The 13,572-nt window shown below is 44.8% G+C and overlaps 1 protein-coding gene and 1 pseudogene across 1 annotated transcript; one reads left to right on the forward strand and one right to left on the reverse strand.

Moving 5' to 3' along the window:
• The first annotated feature begins 3,324 nt into the window (after positions 1 to 3,324).
• LOC133758870 (olfactory receptor 6S1-like) lies at positions 3,325 to 4,173 on the forward strand. Its single transcript, XM_062190004.1, has 2 exons — positions 3,325 to 3,689; positions 3,939 to 4,173. Exons 1-2 carry the CDS (start codon positions 3,325 to 3,327, stop codon positions 4,171 to 4,173), a joined length of 600 nt encoding a protein of 199 aa, XP_062045988.1.
• Positions 4,174 to 5,218: 1,045 nt separating this feature from the next.
• LOC133758630 (protein kish-A-like) lies at positions 5,219 to 5,463 on the reverse strand (annotated as a pseudogene).
• Between the last annotated feature and the right edge of the window lie 8,109 nt (positions 5,464 to 13,572).

Here is a 13,572-nt window from a genome sequence, read left to right on the forward strand (position 1 = left end):
TGGTGACCACCTTTATGCTTTAACTTCCATGACATCACCCTCTATTTAGACGACACAAATGAGTGAGATCATACAATACTTGTCTCCCTGCACTTGGATTTCTTCATTTAACACAATGATCTCCAATTCCACCCCAGTGAATGAGAAGATTCAACTCAACTTTATGGCTGAGTAGTAGTCCATTGTGTCCATACCCATCTGAGGAGTCCACTCAGCAGCACCCCATATGGGAGCTCGTTCGAGTCCTGTCTTCTCCACTTCTGATCCAGCTCCCTGCTAATAGCCTGAGAAATCAGCAGAAAATGGCCCAAGTCCTTGGGCTCCTGGCTTCAGCCTAGTTCAGCCCTGGCCATTGTGGCCTTTTGGGGAGTGAACCAGCAGGTGGAAGATCTGTCTCTGTCTCTGTCTCTCCCTTTGTGACCCTGCCTTTCAAATAAATAAAAATAATTCTTTAAAAAATTGGCTTTCCCCTTTTTGTTCCAGGTTTTCTAGTTTTCGAATCCTGTTAGCTATGTTCTAATTTCAAATAAGCATAGTCTTAACGAGTTAATTCATTTCCATGCCTTTTATTATCTAATAATTTTTAAACTATTGTTTAAAATTTTTTTGAGTAGCTATACATATTTTTTTCTGATTGGACATCATACACTGTATACGCATTTTGAAACATCATATAGTACTCCATAAATACATATAAGATTCCAGGAAGTCTGTTCTTGGTATTTCATATGGATGCACACAACATGGACAAATTAAACCCAAATTTCATCTTTTCATGATATTTACACTTAGAAAAGGCTCTCCTTGCAATGTCGGCATTTATCTCCAATTGATTTCTATGTTCCTTTGCATGTCCTTGCTTTAATTTTTATTTTGTCCCTCATCTGATGGGGGTGGCATTACATGATAGCCTAAGTAATTAAACACCCAAAATAAAGCTGTACCCTGGGTTTTCATCTGAGCAGGATGATGCTTGCTTGAACCATGATGCCTGATTACTGGGTGCTTTCTGTGTAAAATCCTGGGTTAATAAACAATTCCGCAAGCTGGAAGCCAGACATTTTGTTTATTGGAATTTTCTCTTGAGACCATCACACTAAGCCTATTTATGTGCAAAATTGATTGCATTTAATACATAAAAATATAAACTGTCATTTTTTTTACTATTTTTTGTTTTTTTAAGAGTTACAGCTTGAGATCTCCCTTGTCCCTTGCAGCAACATTCTGAAGGCATGATCAAGTGTGGTGGGGATGGAGGTGGAGATAGTGGTGAGGATGGAGGTGGGGATGAAAGTGGGGATGGAGGTGATGGTGGTGGTGATGTGGTGATGGAGGTGGGGATGGAGGTGATGGGGGTGGTGATGTGGTGATGGAGGTGGGGATAGTGGTGAGGATGGTGGTGGTGATGGAGGTAGTGATAGAGGTGAGGATGGAGGTGGAGATGGAGGTGATGGTGGTGGTGATGTGGTGATGGAGGTAGGGATGGAGGTGATGGAGGTGGGGATGCTGCTATTGCTGCTGCTGAAGACCTGCCCCCACAACAGAGCTGAACAGGACATGATCTGTAGTCCATCCTGCACTGTCGACCACAATACCTCCCTGGCTTTCGCTGGAGACCCAACATGCTTCTTAAGGAAGTTGTGTTTACTAGTTCTCTTAACCCTTCCAATTTGGAAAACTTTCTGTTAACTAGAGTTTTCTTTATAAATTAGTCTCTGGAGACCATGGTTCTGTGTGAAGTTCTGCCTCTCGGGAAGTGGCAGTAATGAACCCAGGCTCCTCCTGCTTCCAGTCTCCAGCAATCGCAAGACGTGGTCACAGACGTTTCAGAGTTCCGAATGTCGTTGCCACAAGGCAGTGCCTGGGGATATTTGATATCAGTCTCCCTCATCCCCAGTTCATTCCCCATTTGTTTCCTAACCTTACACGGATGTCAGAAGAAGTGACCCCGGCCACAGACAAAGCCACAAGACCATGTGCTGAGCTTTCCCAGAAGGCAGTCTCCCCACCACACCTGAACTTAGTGAAAACCATGAGGCTGCTTCAGCAGGTGAGTAGAGACCTGGTCGGTGCTCTTCTCCTGTGAGAAGGCTCTTTGTTCCACTCCTGTCTCTTGGTTTTCCCCAGCACTGGCTTTCTCTGCTCTTGCTCCCTGTGTGTGTCCCTCGGTGACACCTTGTGTGGAGTTCACTGACTGGATCTTTCTTATCTGGCCCCTTGTGCCAAGCATCGGCTTCCCACAGCTGGTGCCCCTGGATGCAGCTCAGCCACTCGCAGGCCAGCCACAGGGTGCTCAGGAGGCCCCAGGAAAAGCTTTGCAGTCACCACTGGAGGCAAATCCATGAGCACACGCCTTCCGTCGGCACGATTACTGGAATGTCAGCCATGGCCCTGGAGACCACGTCACCACAATGACACGTTTAGTTCTTACTCGCTGAATTTCTGAATTCAGATTTTGGCATTCAAAAAGGTCATTGTAAGGTAAACTCCAATTTTGATCCAAGTTATTTATCGTTCTCATTTCATGAAAAGCTTAATACGCATGTCAGGATTTTATCTGTCTTTCCTTGCTTCCAAATATATGAAGAGAACACATAATGTCAAAACGTGAGCATAGTCAGCAGTAATTTTTGAAAATGTCACAGGTTTGATGCTTTCCTTTCCTTGTGAAAGGTCTGTGGACATCTCATTCACCTTGAGGTGTGATTCTGTGTGGAGATCACACAAGGCTGATTTGATTCCCTCAGTGACCAGCTTGACAAGGCGTAGGTTGGAGCTCGCAAGTTTGGGGCGGTAGCTATTATGTGATCGGGTGGCTGGTTTATTCTTTCTGTATTTTTTGTTCCTAACCATAAAATAAACAGCGTGTAAAGACGCCTTATACACAGATATGAACACTCCCATAGAATTGTGCCGTGAGTCTGTACCTTTCTAGCTGAATGGATCAAGGGCACTGTGATGTCTGTCCTCAGAATGTGTTCCTCCTGCGCCAGTTCAGGACTTGTGTACAGAGGGAGCCGCAGTCTGGTTCCCGTGGGAGGAGGAGGCTCCTGGGTCTGTCTGAGGAGAGCTGGAAGCTCATCAGCTTAGTGTGAACCTGACACAACAGCTATGGCAGAATCTCACACCTGAGCTTTTTGCTGTGTTTGGGTCACCCTAGAGCTGTTTGTAGAGCAACAGTCACCTGTTTGCATCATCAGCCCTCTATGCCTACGACAGAGTAAATCTGTACAGGAGGGGTGCTGCCAGGGTACAGATGCGAAGGCAATGACAAGCTTCTCTTCCTGTCACACCTTGATGGGTCACAGAAACCAGACCAGAGTCATGGAGTTCATCCTGCTGGGCTTTCAGACTGAGCGAGCGACAGGGATCCTTCTGTTGTGCACTTTCCTGCTCATGTATGTGACTTTGCTGATTGGCAACACCATGATCATCCTCCTGGAGTGCGGGGACCACTGCCTGCACTCACCCATGTATTTCTTTGTAGCCAATCTTTCCTTCCTGGAGGTCACCATCACCTCCACAGTGGTGCTGAAGATGCTGGCCACCAGCTTGTCCCCCTCCAGAGCAATCTCCTTCATGGAGTGTCTCACACAATCTTTCTTCTACTTCCTCCTGGGGTCCACAGAATTCTTCATCCTGGCTGTCATGCCCTTGGATCGATACGTTGCCATCTGCAACCCACTGAGGTACACCGTCATCATGAGCAGATGCACGTGTCTGATGCTGGTTCTGGGGTCCTACGTGGGTGTGTTTCTGTCTATTTTGGCACCGTCTGTTCTAACTGCTCCTCTGCCCTTTTGTGGGCCCAACGCAATCCATCACTTCTTCTGTGACAGTGGCCCTGTGCTGAAGCTGGCCTGTGCCGACATCTCTGGCTGAGCTGGCCAACTTTGTTTCCTCTGCGGTGCTGCTGTTGGGCGCCTTGCTCGTCACAGTGGGGGGTCCTACAGCTGCATCATCACCACCATTGTTAGGGCCCCCTCTGTCCAGGGACGGTGGAAGGCCTCCACCTGCATCTCTCACATCACCGTGGTGACACTTTACTACGGAAGCTCCATCTTCATCTACGTCCACCCCAGGAAGGGTGACGGGATGGACGTGAACAAGTTTGCCACAGTTCTCAACACGATTGTGACCCCCATGCTGAACCCTTTCATCTACAGCTTCTGAAAGAAGAAAGTCAAAGAAGCTTTTGGGGATGCCTTCAAGAAGCATGTCGGCATGCTGACAACTTCAGGGGCTCAGAAGTGACAGCTTTACCAAGGGCACTCTTCACATCTAATCCTGCAGTTGTGAGAAGCTGTCCCAGATAACAGGAACGTGAACAACACTCACTCTTCCTGAGCCTTGTCCAGTTCTCTCGGGAGAGGCGCACAATTTTCTGTAGGGTATCACAGAGATCGAAAAGCACGCACCTGTAGCCATCACTCACTGTATATTTTCATTCTATAATTCTTCAAATTTGCTCTTTTTATTCTGGAAACATTGCCTTTTTCAGAACATGACAGCTAGCTGGTCAAGTCTGGTAAGACATTTAGCTATACTTGACCAGAGGTTTCAGAAGCTACTCCGCCAGGTGGCTAGTCTTAATGCTCATGTTAAATGTGAACATTACTTTTAAGTCCTCCTGAAGACTTGCATAGGCTTGTTTTAAATATTTTAAACACCTGTAATAAGCTACAGAGTTTGCTCCTGGTAGAGGTACTCTGGCTAAGGAACAAAATGGTGTGGCCAGAGGAGAAACACGCATTATAAGTATGAATTCAATTCTTAGCAACACACACTGAGTCACTTTTCTCAATAAAAAGGCCGATCCAAAAAAGATCTTTCTATAACGATATATCATGTCCAAATCACAGGGAAAGGAACTGGAATAATTTACCAATTTTGTTTCCTACTACGTGCCTTAGAGTTACCTCATTCAAAATTGGTATTGGACACAGCAGAATGGCATTTGCAGAATGTAAAATTGTAATGACAGGACTGAGGTTGGTTGTGACATACCATTAAACTCTTTGAGTATGAAATGGCTTCCTCTTAATTATATATGTGGAACATTGGTCCAATAACAAAAATAGAGAACAACATTTGGAAATTTATCTCATTCAGTGTTCGGAGATAAAAAGTTAGCCATTCTTTCCATTACTATTCTCTGCAGGTAAGTCCTTGTTCACAATGAGATCTGATGGCAATTACATTGTGGCCTTTCCCCAAGCTACTGTACGAAGAGGATGCTGAAGGCCATCACGACACAGCACACAGCAACTTAAGGACTCTTCGCTCACCAATTCCAGTGCACTTCCAAAATATACCCAACAGTCCAATTTTATTTCTGTCCAGCAGGCTGGGTGCCAAGGATTGGATATAAGCACAGCTACATGTAAGCAGCAAGATTACAATCAACAGAATCTGAAAATTGAAAATGGCAGACATAGTGAGGTCAGCGGTGCCTCAGCCACATCACCCTTCCGGGCCTGCAATCTATTGTTTAAACAATCTTATTTCTTCTTCATTTATTGGAGAGAGAGAGGAAGAGAAACAGAGACACAAGCACAGAAAGAATCAGAGAGCTTCCATCCATTCGTTCACTCTCCACACGTCCACAAAATCCAGGACTAGGCCAGGCCAAACTCAGGAGCTGGGCAGTCAATCCAGATTCCCACATGGAGACAGGAGCCCGAGCTTCTGGGCCATCACCTGTGGTCGGGAACAAATACTGTCATGAGAAAGACATCTTTGGGATCTGTGCCTTTTTATTGAGAAAAGTGACTCAGTGTGTGTTGCTAAGAATTGAATTCATACTTATAATGCGTGTTTCTCCTCTGGCCACACCATTTTGTTCCTTAGCCAGAGTACCTCTACCAGGAGCAAACTCTGTAGCTTATTACAGGTGTTTAAAATATTTAAAACAAGCCTATGCAAGTCTTCAGGAGGACTTAAAAGTAATGTTCACATTTAACATGAGCATTAAGACTAGCCACCTGGCGGAGTAGCTTCTGAAACCTCTGGTCAAGTATAGCTAAATGTCTTACCAGACTTGACCAGCTAGCTGTCATGTTCTGAAAAAGGCAATGTTTCCAGAATAAAAAGAGCAAATTTGAAGAATTATAGAATGAAAATATACATGCAGTTTTCATTCTTTTTAATGTCATTTCTTAAAACTGAAATATTCAGTTGCCCCAAAATGGACTGTATTTTTGTTTTTTAACATAGCACTTTAAACCTAGTTTGTCAACTTGAACTGGAATCTCTTGTGTAACTTTGTAGGTGATAGACAGTTTACGGACTACTTTCCAGTGTGCAATGACATGCATATCCTTTAATTTTGATAGTGAAGGAACACCTCCAGCAATTTTTTGTCTAGGCAAACATGATTTACACATTTTACAATAGGACAATTATTACAAACTTATGATTTTTTTTTGTGAGAGGCAGAGAGATCTCTGATCTTCTGGTTCCTTCCTCCAGTGCATGCAACAGCCTGGGCAAGGCTGGAGCCAGGAGCCAGGAACACAGTCCAGGGCCCCACTTAGGTGACAGGAACCCAGTTACGTCAGCCACCACCACTGCCTTGCAGGGTCTGTGTTGGTTGGAAACGAGCCCGATCCAGGAATTAAATCCTGGCGGATACAGAGGTGTTAATCACAGTGCCTTCACTGGTTAACATTTCTTAAAGTTCAACTCAAACCCAGCTAAAATTTCAGTGCTGAGAGAAGATTAAAGCTTGAATTATCCAGTATTAACTAGATACAGCTGTTAACTTCTCTGTGAAGGTTTAAAAACAAACTTTTTAAATAAAATTATTTACAACAAACTTACAAATTACTATTTCCAAAGTAGCTCTTTCTGCAGAAACAGCATGGAACTGAAAGCCCCTTAATTAAAAGCCCTTTTGGATTACTTGGCGTGGTTCTGGAAGATGTCTAAATAAAGCATATTTTGTGTTGCCTGGTTTGTGTTTTGTTTTGGGAGCAGTTTTGACAAAATACAAAAAGCTGTTGTAGGTTGTTTTTGGAAAAAAAGTAGATTGCAAAGTTCTCATGCACTTTCATAAATCCTCTCACATATGCGCACATGTCTTTCATATGTTGTTTACACATACACACATATAGAGAGGTTAAATAGCATTTTATGTTTATTTTTAAAACTTTTGTTTATTTGAAAGGCAGAGAAACAGAGAGAGAGAGAGAGAGAGAGAGAGAGAGACCTTCCATCTGCTGGTTCACTTCCCAAATGTCCTCAACAGCCAGAGCTGGACCAAGCCAAAGCCAGGACCCTGGAAATGCATCTGGGTCTCCCATGTGGGTGTCAGGGACCCAGGTATTTGTGTCATCATCTGCTGCCTGTCAGGGTGTGCATTAGCTGGAAGCCAGATCAGAGCCTGTGCAGCTGAGACCTGAACCAAGCATTTCAATACAGGATGCGGGCACTTCTGGTGGCGACGTAACCTCTGCGCCACATGCCCAAGCCTCATGTGGTTTCTTTTTCTAAATGAATATTTGCATGACTGATGATGGGTGCATAGTTCGTTTCATTGTGGTAAGAACTATGTAACATAAAATTTACATTTCTTCTCTGTTGGACCCTCACCAGCGAGGGTCCAACGCAGTCATGACATGGTCAGTGTTCATCGGTTCTCAAGGAACTTTCACCCTTTCTCGGTTCTCAAGGAACTTTCACTTGTGGGGGGCAAAAGGAAAGTGGGGAGAGGAGAAAAGAAGAGGAGGGGCCGAGGCGGCGGTGGCGGCCACTGGCGGTGGCAGCTGCGCCGGCCTGCCCAGATCCCAATGTCTCTTTATGCTGATATCGTCCAATCAGATGAAAGGGCACGTATAGCCTCAGGTCGAAAGTTCATCTGTTTCACCTGGTTCTTCCTAGTTGTTTATGCAGAGTCCATTCTGTTTCATCTGGCTGTTTTCATAGGACTTGTGGTCGACCAATTGCTGCAAACTATGTAGATGAGGAGGTTCTCACAGGTGGCCAGCCTGCGGTTCCCCACACTTTGTTCATTGCAGCGGCATTATGTACACTCACAATGCGGTATAATTTTTATCACTACTCATTTCCAGACATCTTCAGTCAACACAAACTGAAGCAGTTAAAGCAGGAACGCCCCCCCCCCCCCAATACTGCCTACCCCAGGCACCAGTAAACACTGTCTACATTCCTTTTGCATGCATTTGAGTATTTTCGGCACCTCTTGTGAGCAGAACCAAAAGATGTTGGCCATTTTGTGGTCTACATTATCTTGCTTAGCTTAATGTTCCAAGGTTTATTCCTGTTGTGGCAGAGATCAGAATTTCATTCTCTTAAATTAGATCAGAATTTCATTTTCTTAAATGACTGAGTAATCCAATTCCCCTTGTCCTGTTACCTGCTGATGGGCATACAGGTCACACCACCTCCTGGGTGTTGGGAACAGCCTTCCAACAGCACGCCTGGCTGAGTACTGCTTTCAGTTCTTCTGAGTATGTAACAAGAATGAAACTCATGTATCCTGTGTAACCATACACGCATTGAAATGTTTAATTTTTTACCACTGACAGATATTCACACTTCACTTTTGAGGAATTACCATTGTGTTGTCACTAACAGGGTGCAGAGACTTCAACTTGTTGCATCCTTGTCAAACGTTAATTTCTGTTCTGTTTTGTGAGTAACAGACATCCTTCTTTATCACAGTGCTATCATTGTATGGTCTTAATTTGTATGCCCCTAATAATTAGTGAGTCTGAATGTATTTTTGTGTGCTTATTGACTATTTGTATATCTTCTTTGGAGAGTCAGTTCAAATCCTTTGCCCATTTTTGAATTGGGTTATTTTTAATCGAGCCATCTTACTATTCTTGAGTTCCCTATATGGATATGTTCTGAACATCAATTCCTTATCATGTATATTACTTGAAAACAATCATTCCCATTCCATGAGTCGCCTCTTCATCTCACTGATAGTGTCCTTTCATACACAGATGTTTTTAATTTGATGAAGCCCAGTTACTTATTTTTTTCCTTTTGTTGCCTGTGCTTTTGATGTCATATTCGAGCTTTCTCTGTTTTCTGGTGACTCCATTGTTAGTTACTCTTTTGGCCCCACCTAAGAAACATAGAATGTTTAGTTTCTTACAGTATAATCTCTGTAAATAAACTGTCTCTCTCTCTGTCCACTCTGCCTGTCAAAAAAAAAAAAAAACAAAAAAACACTATGGTAAGCAACCTGACTGTAGCCACATTTTTTACTTCATTTCAACAAATACCTGACTCATTGAATTCCACTTTTGGGGAGGTCAAATTTTGCATCCCCATCAAAAATCATTTTGGACTGGTTGTTGATAATATGTGCATAGAGATTTAAACCATTTTGCAAATAAGTCTGTTACTGGAACCATAGGCAAGAATGTAAATGGATAAGAAAGTGAAATTATGGGAAGATGATGTGGAGCAAAGCCAGTTTCTTGAAGGATTAATTATGGGATAATTTATATTTAAGTAATGGTAGCCTAACCATCCCAGAATTCATAAACTGATGGTAAGAAAGAAGTTTCTGAATTTTAGACTATTTCAGCAGACACACACACACTCACACACACAAATGAAGACAATTTTTTAGAGGTTTATGCATGAGTCTGGAGCTATAAACACGGTGAGTTTGACTCTTTGAGAAGAGCTCACTGGTCCAATAAATTAGGGATACTGAGGGCCTGGGATTGTGTGTGTGAGTGTGTGTGCCTGTATGTGTGAATGTGTGTCTATTCATGTGTGTGTCTGTGTGTCTGTGTGTATGTGTATATACATGTATGTGTGAGTGCCTGTGTGTATGTGTGAATGTATGTTTATATATGTGTAAGTGTGTGTGTGTGACTGTGTGGATGTATGTGTCTGTGCATGTGTGTGAGTGTGTGTGTAATACAAGGGCTTAATAATTAGATCTTCATTGTGAGTTCTAATCAAGTGCAAATTTACAATGTTGCTAAATAATGCAAACCAACTTTAATTTTGGTCTCTCTCATCTGTGGTCCAAACCACTTAAATCATACTTATATTCACTCAGGAAAAAAATGATTATATATTTTTGCTTATTGAAGCTACTTTAAGTCACCTTCTGATTCATTGCAAAGTGCCATTGCTGTGTTCATGCAACAACATACTGTGACATTTCTTACCTTGAATGTTATTTTCTCAATGAATTTGCTTCTTCATTGAGCATTACTGAATGTAAATAAAGGCAGCCTACACAACGGGAGATCTGGAAATCATGCATCTGCTCAGGGGTGTATTTATAGAATCAAGAATCCGTACAAGTGAACAGGAACAGACAAACCCGATTAAAATGGGTAAGGACATTCAGACACATATCCCTGAGAAAATATGTAAATAGCAACAGCTAATCATCATCATGGAAGCTCAATATGATGATCTCCTCAGACCTGATGATTTAGCAAGTGCTCCTGAGGAGGAGGTGAAGAGAGGATCCTTGTACACCTGGGTGGGTGTAACTCACTGCAGATTTATTTATTTATTTGAAAGTCAGAGTTACACAGAGAGAGAAGGAGAGGCAGAGGAAAGAGGTCTTCCATCCATTGGTTCACTCCCCAATTGGCCACAACAGCTGGAGCTGGGCCAATCTAAAGCCAGGAGCCAGGAGCTTCTTCCAGGTCTCCCACATGGGTGCTGGGGCCCAAGGACTTGGGCCATCTTCCACTGCCCTCCCAGGCCACAATAGAGGCCTGGATCAGAAGTAGAGCAGCCGAGACTTGAACTGGCGCCTATATGGGATGCCAGCACCACAGGCGGTGGCCCTACCCACCGGCCCACACACTCTGTGTTTAAACTCTGAAAACTCAATGCCACAGCCAGCCCTTGGCATGGGATTAGGCTAATTGGAGACACTAAGTTCTGTGAGCCTCGTATTCACCTAACACACAGACCAAACCTCCATATTTCTGCAAGTGTGCACTTGGCCTAGAATGGAGAATTCTCACACTCATGGGAACATCATTCTTCTTCTTAGATTAATTTATTTATTTTGAAAGGCAGAGTTGGAGAGGGAGGGGGAGGGGGGGAGGAGCAAGGAGAGGGGGAGGGGGAGAGGGAGGGGGAGAGAGACAAAGAGGGAGAGGGTGAGGGAGAGGGAAGGGAAAAGGAAGAGGGAGAGGGAGAGGGAGAGGGAATGTCCATCTATTGGTTCACTTCCCTGTTGTCTGAAAAGACCAGGGCTAAGCCAGGCTGAAGCCAGGAGTCAGGAGTCTCATCTGGATCACCCATGTGGGTGGCAGGGCCCCATGCACTTGGGCCATCTTCTGATGACTTTCCTGGGTCAGTAGTAGGGAGCTGGATCAGAGGTGGAGCAGCCAGGAGAGGATCCAGCACCCATATGGGATCCTGGCATCCCTGGTGGTGGCTTTACTGCTAAGCCACAGCGCCGGCTCGGAGCCCATCCATTTTTAACAGTGCAAAGTGGAGGAGATGGAGCCGTGCTCATGGCTGCATCATAGAGCCAATGAGTTCCCAACCCATGAGTCACAGTTCCTGCCCATTTCTGCGAAGCCTCAATGGCTTCCCATTAAAAGCTGAGCTGCAAAGCCTTGGCATTGTTTCTCCTTAATCACAGGGATGGCATCAAATAGCTTCAGTTGGATCTACAGTCAGGCAGGACCATGACCTTCAAAGGAATCCAGAGCTCCTCTTCCTTTCTCCTCTGTCACACCAGGGTGGCTGCTGAAAAGCTGCAGCTGTGACCAGGAGTAAATTATGGAGCTAGGTCTGTGTGTGTTGGGGGGGAGGTGGGGGTTCAAAAGTGTTTCTCTGACTTCTCCTTGAATGTGGGTCATGGAGGATTGATGCGGCCACCCTACTTAGAGTGACTACCTATTTAATCCATGAAATCTCAAGTTTTCAATCATGCAAATATTTCAATGACATGTATTTCAAAGTTATCCTAGTAGTATAGTTTATTGCTCAATTTCAGTCTTTGTAAGTATTCTAAATTTAGGAGGATGGGACATAAGGGGCTAATTCTGCTGTAAATTAAGTATTTCTGTTGCAGATTAAGGTGGAAATACCATCCTGAACTGCCATATATCAAAAACATTAACGAATGACCCATGCGCACAATTGATTTGAAATTGCTTGTATCACCTGCTACAAGCAGCAGAATGTTAAAAGGTTATTGAAAAGTATAGATAACAATGGTTTAAACTGTTCATGTCATCGAATAGTCTATTCTGGTGTCACTGGTACCAATAACATTGCATTGCTTTTGGTGAATCTATGCATACTATGAGGGAAAACATTTATTTACATACAGAATGTCAGGTCACTCAGAATCTTTTTTCTACCTAGTTATGTTGCATGAGGATGCTGAGCTCAGAGTAGAATTGTAGGCTTTTAGGAACTCAGCAAACAGAAATGAGCACCTGGTTGTTAGGGCCAGAGTTACATGGACTGTATAGAAAGACGAGGCTGGGCAGGGTTTGCCAAGAGCCTCGGCCCTCTGGCTCCCACTGTTGGCTTCCAAAGCCCTCCAGTTGCAAACTCAAATGTTCACCCGCTGCTGTAAACACAGTCCACGCAGGCAGATTGATCACTGTTTTGCACACTCCCTGAAACTGCCCAGGACGCCTGCAGGCCTCAGATAACACAGACTGCAGGCTCCTCAGCTCACTGTGCTGCTCAGCTCCCCTGCAATGCCCTCCCCTGGGGGTCCTCTTGCCCCCCTGTGCCTGGTGACCCCGCCCCAGGGCCCTTGGGCTGGGGGTGTCCTGCTAGAGGGACTTCCCCCATTGGAGCCTGTGGAAACACCGTCCAATGCAGTGCTGTGCGGCCTCATCAGTGGGCAAATTCCCCAAAGTCACAGCCGGAAGTGACAAGAGGCCCTGTTTACAAACATCAGGATTTCTTTCTCACTAAAATGTAACACAGCTGGTGAATGATCTGTTAAACAACGGGGAATCAATGAGGGGTTTTAATCCAGATATTTCTAGTTGCCTGGAAGTGAGTGGGAAAGGGTTGGCGTTAGGAGGGGCTGAATTCAGAGCAGGTGAGGAGTCCTCTGGTTCCTCTGGTGTTCCTCACTGCCGGTTTTCCCTCTATGTTCCTCCTTCCTCTGTCTCCCCAGTTCCTGCCGTGTCCCCAGGTGGCCCAGGCACTCCTTGCTGCTCCCTGGGTGCAGGTGGAAGTGCTGTGTAAACACAGGGCTCTCCCAGTGGTGCTGAGCCACGTTTATGCCCCCGCTTGTGCATGGCTGTTTGAGCTGATCATAGTACGAATGAGCCATTCCTTATGATTCTGTATGCGTCTCTCCTCCCTTCCATACTGGAGGCCACGCTGAAGCCGAGTCTGCCCTGACCCCTTCCATAAGACTGTGTCCTTGGGAACCCAAGGGCTGACATGTAGTAGGGGATTGAAAACATTTGTGGGCCGGCGCCACGGCTCACTAGGCTAATCCTCCTCCTGAGGCGCCGACACTGGGTTCTAGTTCTAGTCAGGGCACCGGATTCTGTCCCGGTTGCCCCTCTTCGAGGCCAGCTCTTTGCTGTGGCCTGGGAGTGCAGTGGAGGATGGCCCAAGTCC

The sequence above is a fragment of the Lepus europaeus genome, chromosome 4 (genome assembly GCF_033115175.1).
Source record: "Lepus europaeus isolate LE1 chromosome 4, mLepTim1.pri, whole genome shotgun sequence".
Lineage (NCBI taxonomy): Eukaryota > Metazoa > Chordata > Mammalia > Lagomorpha > Leporidae > Lepus > Lepus europaeus.

Excerpts from the sequence above, each read along its gene's own strand:
- LOC133758870 (XM_062190004.1), top strand. The coding sequence starts at position 3,325 with ATGGAGTTCATCCTGCTGGGCTTTCAGACTGAGCGAGCGACAGGGATC. Across the intron at positions 3,690-3,938 it reads GCCATCTGCAACCCACTGAG|TGGGGGGTCCTACAGCTGCA; the intron begins GTACACCGTCAT and ends TGCTCGTCACAG.